At 38.3% G+C, this 12,201-nt stretch overlaps 1 protein-coding gene across 13 annotated transcripts in view; it reads right to left on the bottom strand.

Moving 5' to 3' along the window:
- The window catches only part of C7H4orf50 (chromosome 7 C4orf50 homolog), an 83,176-nt gene that overhangs the window by 48,663 nt on the left and 22,312 nt on the right, over nucleotides 1–12,201 (bottom strand). For 9 of the 13 annotated variants that reach the window (XM_030491390.1, XM_030491398.1, XM_030491389.1 and 6 more), the window contains 3 exons: nucleotides 10,615–10,791; nucleotides 8,334–8,390; nucleotides 7,758–7,940 (listed from right to left, as the gene is read on the bottom strand). The exons of 2 other annotated variants lie outside the window; for them this stretch is intronic. In XM_030491390.1, coding sequence (XP_030347250.1) covers nucleotides 7,758–7,940; nucleotides 8,334–8,390; nucleotides 10,615–10,791 — 417 coding nt within the window. The remainder of the gene's footprint in view (nucleotides 1–7,757; nucleotides 7,941–8,333; nucleotides 8,391–10,614; nucleotides 10,792–12,201) is intronic. 2 more of the 13 variants (XM_030491392.1, XM_030491394.1) reach the window with 2 other exon arrangements.

Genomic DNA, 12,201 nt, shown 5'->3' with positions numbered 1-12,201 from the left:
CACCTCCAAAACAACTTTAACATCACAACAAATATTATCCTTGAATATCTTCATTGAACTGAAGCGAAATTTAGAGAGAAATGGCAGCTGTTTAAATATGCAGCTTTTTATAACAGTTGAAAGCAGGAAAAGAAGATCTACCTGAATGTAAATGATTATCACAGGGCGGTAGCATTTTATCATCTGGATACAAATTTATTAAAGCCACAGGATCAGTGTTGCATTATTTTTCATATAGGATTACATAATTGCACAGAAAAACAAATTTAAGATTGTTAATGATAGTTTCAGCCTTTGGGGTTTTAAAAGTAGTTATTTATTTATTTTCCAAATTAATACATCTCATTAGAGTTATCATCTCATTGCCATTAGTCCTCTTGCAAAAGCTCCAGAAATCCAAATTCTATAAATATGCCAGGTCAGGAATGGTTACTTAATATAAAACAGATTTTACTTACAATAATATGTTTAGTTTGCTCTGTACATCTTTAATGAACACTAGCTACATCACTTGTGTCCTTAAAATAAAAAGAAATAAAGAATTCTGAAATCCAGTAGTGCCTTAAGAATGCTCTGAAGTGACCCTCCCCCCCAAAAACGAGCATTTATCAACACGCTCATGCATCAAAATATAACTCTATTACAGCATGAAGAAGCATGTACAGTGTGTAAACTGTTGCCATTGTCAAGAGAAGAAGTTTCACCATCTTGCAGGCATGATCACCGTGCAGCTTTATAAGAAACATGCTGCTTGCAAGCAGATCAGGAGCAGCTCCAATGCCAGGGTTAAAGTGTATAGGTATAAATGGTGCTTTACTATTCCATAGCTTTTGAGGTGACACTGAATCCCAGAAATTAAAATATACAAGCTAGCCAGACCTGAAAAAGCTCGTCACTCTCATCTCTTGCTTGCAAAGTCACCCTCAGAGCTCATGGGCTCCCTGAAGTACATGTTCTGTGATTCTTAAGTACCAACACACTGGTATTCAACCTGCAGGGTCAGGAGGGTGTGCCATGCCTGTCCATATCTAGACGGAAAATGTGAGTGGTAAACACAAGCAATGACCACTGCCTTTGATGCCATTTTGCCTTCGGTTCTTGGCTCCCCACCATGAGAGAAGGGAACCAATGCTGCTGAATTTTTGCCATTGGACCTGCTAAAGTACCAAACACGAGCATGTTTGGCCAGCTGAGACACTCCCCAGGAGCAGCTACCACCCGCATGAACAGGCCAGGGAGCAAGATAATAACATCCAGGAATTGAAGGACCGCTCATACTGACCAGCTTTGTGCACATAATTAGATTGCTGCTCTTCTCTAAAAGAATTACTTTCTCTACACTGATTAAAGAAGGAGCCTGTGACACTATCTGGATACAGCATTTATTTAGGTCAGGTGGCATGAATACCCTATCATATCCTCGCATTACAGGCATAGATCAGTTGGAAAGCAAAAGCTATACATTTGGTTAGCTTTACATTTATACATTTGGATGTTCCTCTACAAACACAGAAGCCAAAGGCAGCTTCAGAAGTCCTTGATTTCTAACCAAGGTTAGAAGTGCAGTATCTCTCCCCAGCACTCACAAAAAGTGCTGGCTGGCTGAAAGCGATGGAGAGGTTACGAAGGGCAGCCTTGAAATGTTTTGAGGCATGAAGAGATTGGATCTAAAATTATTTGATGAGAATTTCCTCACTGTAGGAAGCACAGTTAGAGGCATCCCTGGTGATAGATGAGAGTTAGCAGGAGCAGAACAAGTTCTGGAGCTCATTGACCCATGCAAAGACAATTCACTGTCCTCTTCATAGGGAGGAGAGCTGGTAAAGCTACCACAAAAAACACAGCTGCAAATCAAAGCTGTGACACAGGCACATTTCATTCTCACAAAGATAAACTGCTTGCAGGGCCTTTCCTTTCCTTCAACTGTTCAACTCACAAACAACTTTGCCTCTTGGGATCACCGAGTTCTGCTGCAGCCAAATAGTGAAACTCAGTAGAATGGTGGGTTAATGCAAAGCCGGATGCGTGAAGCTGCTACTACGCTAATGAAGTTTCCACAGCATGGTCCGCGCTACAGTTTAAAGCTAGTATGATTCTCTCAAAAAAGCTTGTCTTCAGTGTTTCATAAGAATCTAGAAAGGACTGACATTAAAAACAAAAAACACCACCTTCATCCAATGTTACAAAAATAAAAAAAGCAGTGGTGTCAGAGATAAGAATAAAATGTTTTCATTTATCTGGCTATTTTTAATTGCACTTTTTATCTTTATCTGAATTCTGATATTTATCAGAAAATGAAGGTTAGTTTTTAAAGCTTTTCTTTTTTAATCGTGTGTACTTGCGTTTACTGTTCTAGACACACTCATGCTGTGGCCCATGAATTTGAGTACAAACCACTTCTAAAATATCTGTATTATGTATGCAGTCAGGAAACAGATCTAAACCTTTGTCAACCCGATCCAATTTTACTTTAAAATGGCACTAACCTTGAATACGTGCCACCTCTTCTGTACAAACAGCCATTTACATAATTATTGAACAGCTTTAACAGTTATTTCACTGGAAAGGTCAAGCTACCCTTAACTGGTTTTAATCTGTAATTTATATCCTTCAATATTTTTTAATAGTCTTTCTGAAGGTCAAAAATAACATATCTCTCAGCAAAGGATTTTAACATTCCTTTAAAAAATTACTAAATAATAACTACCATCTCCTCTCTTTCATCCCCTTGGACTTACAATGATTGAAGCCTTTGGTAATGTCAGAAAAAGAGGCCTCTTCCTGCAAAAGCACTTTGTCTTGGAAGGTTCCTTAGTCTTGATCAGCATTGTCCCCAAAAGACTGAAAGCCCAAAGTTAAATTTATTCTTTGCTCTGAAGGTGGAACTCATTTGACTGAATCATATCTCCTCCTGGCCTCTGCCACAACCAGTGGAGTCCAACTTCTGTGACTCTTCTAACTTATCTAAAGCAGATACAGAGAATGGGCAGAATGCTTCCTTGTAAATACCTCTTTCTCTCTACCAAGTATGAAAAGAAATAGATGAACCACCATGGATGTGATTGATTGTCTGAAGTACAAACAAACATTAAATGTATCTCACCCCCAGTGCCAGAAAAGCTTCTGATCTCAGCAGCCACACACAAATCATTTTAAGGAGAGCATTAGAGAATGTTATTTCAGGCCTGTTTCCTTCAAATTTGATTCACAGGAAAGCAGTAAATGGTTTCACGCAAAGAAATGAGTAGAAATAAAATAAATAAATAAATAAAACCCCCACATTGTTCTACTGAAAAGTATCTCTGAAGAAATCCCCTCACATAAAGGAGAATTAAATATACTGTTCTGCACATTTAGTCCCTATTCTGTAGAACAAATAATTCACTACACTGGACATGTTCTTTGCCTGGAGCTTTCTATCCATAAGGTTTAAGATGACTCCATGAAAAGCAATAAAAAGCACTATCATTTATCCCTATATTTTTTGCACAAATTCCCTCTCAGTCATGAGAAATGAGGACAGCCATGAGAAATGAGGGCAAATAGCAACAATGGTTTCAGACCCACTATGGAAAGAAAATATAAATCATAGAATCATCACAGAATCATCATAGAATGGTTTGGGTTGGAAGGGACCTTAAAGCACCTAGTTCCAACTCCCCTGCCACAGGCAGGGACACCTTCCATTAGATCAGGTTGCTCAAAGCCCCGTCCCACCTGGCCTTAAACACTTGGAGCCTACTCTTTTGGATTTCCTACTAGTTATCTGGAGCATCTTCTCTTGTTTCCCACTGTTACCAGTCCAAGTAAAGCAGCTGTTGCAAAGCCCAGTCACTGTCCTTTTTGTTAGTGAACATGACTGTCTTTAGTGAACATGACTGTCTAACATCATTTGATGAATGCTGTCCTGTGTCCTTTCCACTGGGAAAGACAGAAAAACAATAAGTGTAAATAATGTTCATGAATTAATTCTACAACAGCAAGGAAAAAAGATGAGGCCAAGGCCCTTCCAAGAAAGAAAGCAGCATTTAAAAGAAGATGATTAAAATGGGACATGACAAAGGGCTAAAAATGGCCACATATTCTGTGTCTGACATTGGGCATGTTAATCTCAGCTGTGGCACTGTGCTGAGTGCCATGAGAACCTGCTGGAGGCAGCCATTGCCCCTGGGTTGTGTCCTCTTCAGACAAATGCTTTTCATTTTCCAAACACAAAGTAAGACAAGGTTTTAATCATTTCAGTTGCCCAAATTTATTATTGCTCCACTACTAGGGGCTCCAATGGTTTCTCAGTTTAGGTCTTTTAAAGGAAAATATATCACAAGTTCATATCGTATATAACTTATTCATGCCTCCAAAAATTTCAGGGCCATATTAGACATAAACTGTTGTTCCTATGGCTCCCTGGAATACTATTTTGTTTCAAAACTTAGAGCCATCTTTTCTTTACCATCCTGCACACAAGTTTTGCTTTCACTAAAGTGACATAGGCATTTCTTTTGGATGAGGAAGAATTGAAATAAAACCCCTTCTGTGCAATTGTGTGTGGTTATTATAGTAAAGCAAACTAAAATTAAATTAAATTACACTAAACTATGTTATTAAACTAAATTATAAATAAAGAGCTGCATGGTGTACAGTTTTATAGTGAAGAAATGTCATTTAAAATCTAGTCCTCTTCACAGGGACTAGGAAAGAATATTAAGAGAGGGAAAACTGACTTTCTTTTCCGAGCATATTACTCTAGTGCATATCTGGCCTCAGAGAAGAGTATCCTGCTGGAACAAAATCATAAGATACTACATGATTCAATGGGCTGTGAAAATAACCATGAATGACAGAACTCAAAATGTTTGCTGTTCACCTAAACTGAACTGATTTGGAGTCTTGAGTTACTGCAAATCAGCAAAATAAAGTTATTGGGACAACAGTGATTTATTGTGTCTGAGAACAGTCTTGGAAAGTGAAACTGAAGTCCGAAGAGAAGCTCCAAAGATGATTGGTTTTGCATGACACTGTATTCATGGTTTAGTATTTTAACTGGGATAAGTATTAGGAAGAAAATACTTCTGGCAAACAGAGGGGAATAACCAGCCATCCGTTGTGTCCTGAATAAGCCAAAAACTGAAGTTCACTTTTGTCTATAGGCATGAGTAACTTGTTGATGCCCATAAAGCCCTCCACTGAAGCTGGAGCTCCCTGGCACACAGCTGGGGCACATCTATCCACCCTACATGTAAATCCATGGGTGGGGGTTCTTGGAGGGGATGGATTCTTGAAAGAATTTTAAAACTTATTTTCCTCTGAGAACCAGACACAAAGTTTTTTACTGAGCTACAATAGGCCAGGCACTGAATTGAATGCAGAGTCCCTTTTACCTTCAAAGGGCTCTGGATCAGAGCTTTATGCATCACTGCAAACTTTCAGTTGAAATTCATCAGTTACCCAAAGCAGGCAGGTCTGCTGCCAATGGGTGACAGGCTTCCATTTGTCATTGAGTCCAGAAATGAACAAAGCCAATTTCAAATCTTTAATTTAAGAAAGAAAAAATCCTCATCTCCACAGCATCAATCCACCAGGTTTTCTCTAGATGTGTTCAAATGTTAGGAATGATTTAGAAGTGAAAAACTGAGGGGGAGGAAGGAATGAGCTTTCAAAGGAGTTTTATGTAAGCAAAAGCTGGGCATAGCTCTGGAATATTAGATGTGAATTCCAGTGAGAATAGAGTTGAAACACAAAAAATGAATCCTCAAAGATGAAAAGTCAGTTCAGTTTAACATATGTCTACAGAATTCAGTACAGGATTTTTAAAACCAAATGAACATATCACAAGAACAAGAAGTAGTCTCTCTTCTTTTTGACTGTAACCCTTTTTTATTAAATTATGAGTAGTGACACTTGGACATTTTCTCACTGAAATGTTTTCCATTGGAGAACTGATCCATAGAAACCTATTTTTTTCATGGGAACGTACAGATTTGCTTTGGCAGGAAAGTATTCCCCTGTTACACATGGAATTACTTATCACAGACCAGAATGGTCTAAAGCTCAGTGTCAAGGTGCCCAGCAAGAGCCAGTCTGGTCTCTGCATGATCAGAAAAACCAGGCTTGAACCCCAGAGTGCCTGAGCCTGAGTGAGACCTCTGACCACTGCAGTGCTGGATGCTATGGGACGGGGTTTGTGCTCCACTTAGTATGAATAACCAAATATTTATTGAAGCAGGGAATTGAATGTGGGGCTATTACTTTGCAGATTAACTCGCTGGCCATCAGAATACATATTCAAGCTAATTCTCTCCTGTTGGAGTTACTATATTTTTTGATAAGAGAGATAGTGTGAGTGTATGTGGTATTTTGATATTTATTGTCTTGGGAAGCTATATACTAATACTCATTTATCACAGCAGTGTCTGAGGAAATGCCTGGAAGCAATGAAGTATTATCTCCCTTCTGACATATGAGTTACTAACTACTGTCACATAAAACATTCATTCTCAGTGTGAGCCTGGGTGAAACAGCGGTGGGCCCAGACTGACATACTCAGACACGGCCAGACACAGAATCCTGTCCCATCCCGCAACCAGGAATCAATCTACCTTTTCCTTAAAATGTAATTAAATTAATTCTTGCCATAGAAACAAGTACGACTGAGTGATAGCTTGCAACACTTACTAATACTAGAAGAATAAGCCGCTTCAGTGATACACAATAGCACTCTGTGTGTAAAAATGTAAAATAATCAGAAAAATAATCCTGTGGATTTACTATACTATATATCCATTCTGAGCATCTTCTGCTGATGAAAAATAGATGCCAGTGTCATTAAAAAATAAATTATTTTTATATAGTCATTGCAGTGCTTTTTGTTAGCTGAAGTACAAAGCATAGTACAAACCTATGTTCTGTGTCGTGCTGTGGTAGGCAGCCACTTTCCCAATACAAATGTGTAGCACAAAATACTTTTTTCCCCCTTTTAACTAGCAAGATTCTACTTGAGTATCTTGAGACAAACGTTACCAAATATTGTTTGGGTATTTTTACAGGCTTTGTTTAAAATAATGAGAAAGAAAATTAAAGGGAGGGTGGGAGGCTTGTTGGAAGCTTACTGAAGTGCCGCAGTGGAATTCCTGTTTCTGCAGGTTGCCAGATTCAGATTTCTGTCCTTAAGAATGTCTTCAAGTAGGTGCTACTCCAAAAATATGAAGTATATTTCTAGCACGCAAGGTTTTAATGATAATTTTGTACAGAACCAGGTGTGAAGCAGAGTGAATCCCACTGGAACCACTTTCACCTTCCCAGCAAAAAGCAAGCAACCAACTCCCTTTTGAATATGAATGTTCACTAAGCTGACTTAAATTTTAAAGTGATCCACTGTAGGCCTTTTTTTTTTTTTTTCTGATTTCTTCAGAAATCTGAGGCAATACATTGTGCAGGAAGAAAGTGCAAAATTATTGATATTTAAAATGAAATTGAATATGTGCTGCATTATCCACTAGGATACCTTATCAAAATATCAGGAAAGTGGTTTTGCATGGAGCACTGACATACTTTGTGATGAACTCCAGAAGATTTAAATCCTGACCTAAACAGAAGCAAAGCAGCCAATTCCACTGACTTGTCTGAAGCAACACTTTAGCACTTAATATAAGCATGTTTTATAATTACACACCGAGCCTCACTAAATACTTAAAATACAATCACTAACTTCGTAAAATAGTGGAAATGAGAGGATCCTCCAAGGAAGTACAAACACTTACCTCTTGAACACACACTGGTGTAAAAGCAACTGCGTACTCTGCCAGGGCCATGTCATGCACCAAGTTTTTCACCTCTTCATCAAATGCAGGGTTAATAATTCCTCGCCTGTGAAATTCGCCATGCATCCTTGTGATGAAGCTATTCCTTTCCTGGCACTTTTGGGTGAGGCAAGCCAGCTTAGCCTAGGTGGCATGAACACATATACACTGATTTCACTCCCTGTTTTGACTACAAGATTACATTTTGGGTCTGATCTGCAATTTCACATATTTTGACCTAAAGATAGAGACTGCATTCCTATGTTTCTAAGCCATTAGATGCCTCTTCACCTTGCAATACATGCACACAATAAACTGGAAAGAAACATTTCCTTTCCATGTGCAAGGCCCCCTTTTTATAGGCTGAAGGGTATCCAAGGCAAAAATGTCAGCAAGCTCTTGCCTAAAGCCTAAAGACCAACATCAAACAGCTAAACCAGGGACAGCTGCAGAGGGCAGCTGCATGCACAGAAGCCTGTAAGCAGAGGGATACACCACGATGTAGGTCTTGCATCTGCTTTCGGGAAAATACAGTACCTTCAGAGGAGCTAGTGTCAACTTAATTTCAGATTTTCTCTTCTGAAGTTCTTTTTCCTGAAAGGTTGAAAAACATCCTGCATTAACTCATTCAATAGTAACTTTAAAACACTGTATCAGTTTTTTGATGTTTGTTTTAGTCCCAACTTCTGAGGACTACACTTTGCATTTTCGTGTGACCCTGCATCACAAACAAGGTGAAGCAGTGTAAGGAGTTGGTTGTACACAGATAGGTCCTGGGACACAAGCACTGCCCTACTAGCATTAATGTTGGTCTTATGTATTACTAACAGGCTTTTGGATGTTTTTAGATGGAGCCCTACATCAGTGGGGTTATTTCATCAAAACAGCATCACATTAAAGATGTGGTATTCTTCATTATGCACTCATGATCCTATTTACTCTGTGAATCTTCTAAAAACCACTTCCGGGGAAAATTTTCCTTCTTTAATATATATTACACTGTAGAACGAGAGAAACAAGGAGGGATTTTCTTCATTCATATTCCACGGCAGACTCTGAAAAGTGAACATCAACAACCTCCTATGCTGACACAATCAATGCATGGCCTCTATTAGGACATAAGCCAGATGACCTAGTCTGTATTTTATGATTAAAATGTTTATTATTCATGGAAAACCTGCTTTCTGATTATGCAGAAAAAAATACAATATCCCACCAGGTAAAATTAATTTCTATTATGCATTATTTGGCATTATTACTATTAGGCAAAAAAGTACAAATTTGTTTGCATTAATTTTGCTTGACAATTTGTATTTCTATAAAGCCTACAGTAAATATATTACATGCATCAGAAAAAGACTCCCCTTATGAAAGTTCAATTATGCTGAAAGACGTTGCATGGTCCTCAGCTAATAAACTGTGGGCTTGGGAAGAAACAGAGTAGATAGGACAGGGGAAACATGTCTGTACCTTGCAATAGCACTGGGGGAGGAAGAAAGCTAGCAGTAGGTCCCTGCACTGGTGAAATTTAATTCTTGATGAGGCATGGAGCAAAACATTTTGTTGATGCAATAGAGCAATTAGGAGTTGCCCAGTTATATGGATAGAACATCTCACCTTTTACTTACCATCTGATACGCACCATCCATCACTACAAACACCAGCCACTACTAAAAAAAACTTCATTTTACCACCACGATTCTGCTAAAAGGTATCAATGTCTGAGAAAAGCCACTAACCCTCTGTACAGGGCTGGTTTAAAGCAAATCACAGCATATGACAAGGCTAAGAAAAAAAAAATAAAACCAAAACAAATCCAAACCCAACAAAACTGTAGTACAGGTGGATTTACAATGGAAACTTGCACCCGGTCAAGAGAAGAAAATAATTTCTTCTATTTCAGAGGAAAGAGCGGGGAGAAGCATGTTCTACACATTGTATGAAGATTCTTCAAGTATGAAGAATACTATTGAGAAAATGCCATTTACTATTTGTTTCAGAGTATGATGGGCAATTCCAGTTTGGCTCACATTGTAACCACCATCCCTTTTTGAAAACTAGTTTCCAAAGAAATAGGAAACAAAATCTAAGGAAAAAAAGCCCTAGCAGGATTTTCCACCTGAGTTCAGTATTTGTATACACACTGCAGCAGTAACTTGGCTGTCACACAGTAAGGCAGCAGCTTAGCAAACGTTAATGTTTGTACCTGCTCTGGTTTGCCAGGTGAAATATAATGCACAAGTGTGAAAACTGCTTATGTAAGTATACTTGTGCATATATGTGAGTTCTCACCAGAATAACAAAGTAAATTAATAAAAATACAAACCACACACCTAACTCTAAATATGTTAATAAAACTCTTAACGTGTAATCCTAGCAGCTGCATCAAAAAAAGTTAGAAAAAGCTTTATCAAAACCCTATCACTAGCTCATTGTGTTTCCTAATCTGATATAGTGCAATAAGAGAGTTGGGAATGTTAAAAATCCTGACAATTTAAGCCAAGGAGGTGGGTCTGTAAAGAATTTCAGCACCACTTCACTTGCATTACACTATGGGGATTATAGCAGAAACTGGCAGCAACTTTTTATAGTCTATCATCTTTCCATAACATTGACCACCCAGGCAGTTTACATCTTCTCCTTATTTCTCTGAAGTCAGGGGTACTTTCGTATGCCTGGAAACCATTTAATTATCCTCAGACTCATTCCCAGGAAAGACTATTTTGGTTCTCTCCTTAGAGAGGAAAGAGGTAGAATCTAAAGGCTAAGCTCATATTTATCCATCCACTTAAGCACACAGAAAACAGATTTAAGGTACCTTTTCACATAGCTGAGCCTGAAGGAGTTCCACTTCATTCTGCAAGTCATGACACTGATTTTCTAATGCAGCCTGGTCCCTGAGCTGGGCTTTCAAGGTCAGAATTTGCTGCTGTAATCTCTTGTTGACTATTTTATTCTCTTCTATTTCCTGGACATCTTTTACAGTGTGCACAGGCTAGAGAGTGAATGCACAGATTTTCAGATTAGATGTATAAAACAAGGAAAATATCCTCAACCATGTTTTAGAGCAGAAAACTACTCAATCAATATAAGTACCTACTTTGTACATGAAAAAAAATAGTCTGATATAAAACATAACTTCAAGCCTTTGTAAAGATATTAGCACTAATATCTTGCACTAATCTTAAAATTGTTTATAAGCAAGGAGTTCTTGGACCCCTGTGAGAGCAGGTGTAGGACTGGGATTTCACATATTCTTTCAAGGTAAGAATTGTATCATAATCATTTCATATCTGGGAAAACTGAGGCACAGACATATTAAGTGACCAACCTACGGTCACACAGTGAGTAAGGAGAGAGCTCAGAAGTCCCCAGTCTTCTACTACAACTGCTGTATAGTAAGCCCCTTTTTTTTCTACATATATTTACCTCAGAAAGCAAATTCCAGTCTTTTGGTTATGTTTTTCTTCTGGAAGATCATTAATAAAACTTATCAGATTTTAAGTATAAATTTCAAAAACACTTCAAAAGAAAAGATAAAATGTAGTAATAGTGGAAGGAATCTCTCACTGTCCAATTTTTTTTTCAATTTCATGCATTTGGATTGAAAGGATTAGTGAGAGCTTTAGATTGATGGTCAGCATCACAAAGTCACCTAGAAGTGACACTGTCAGATTAAACAATAGATTAAGAATGAGGAAAATCTGAGGGTGATGAAAGTATTGTGAAAAATATATATGCTATTGTGAATTTAATTTATATTAAAAAAATATTGAGTTGAAACACACAGCTGCTCTAGATTTCTGGTAACATTTTAAACAAGTCTAAAAGATTAAGCATTTCAAGAGATTAAAGCCAAAATTTCTAGTCAAACCTATGATATACTGCAGTAAAACCGTGTAACCTGAGAAAACAGGCAGGAAGATGGTTAATTTTCTTTCTAGTAGCTGGTGCAGTGCTGTGTTTTGCTTCAGTCTGAGAACAATGCTGATAACACACTAATGTTTTAGCTGTTGCTAAGCAGTGCTTACCCTGATCAAGGACTTTTCAGTCTCATGCTCTGCCAGTGAGGAGGGGCACAAGAAGCTGTGAGGGAGCAGAGACAGGGCACCTGACCCGAACCAGCCAAAGGGATATTCCATACCACAGCACGTCATGCCCAATGTATAAACTGGGGGGGAGCTGGCTGGAAGGGACCGATCGCTGCTCAGGTTGGGCTGGGTATCAGTCAGTGGGTGGTAAGCAATTTGTGCATCACTGTTGGTTTGGGGTTTTTTTGAGGGTGTTATTCCTTTCTCTCTCTGTCTCTCTTTATTTCCTGTTGTTGTTGTTATTATTACATTTTACTTTATTTTAATAATTTAACTGTTCTTACCTCAACCCATGGGTTTTTTACCCTTTTTCC

The sequence above is a fragment of the Strigops habroptila genome, chromosome 7 (genome assembly GCF_004027225.2).
Source record: "Strigops habroptila isolate Jane chromosome 7, bStrHab1.2.pri, whole genome shotgun sequence".
NCBI classification, from domain to species: Eukaryota; Metazoa; Chordata; class Aves; order Psittaciformes; family Psittacidae; genus Strigops; species Strigops habroptila.
Note: the sequence above shows the minus strand (reverse complement) of the source record. Positions and strands in the feature narration are given on the sequence as shown.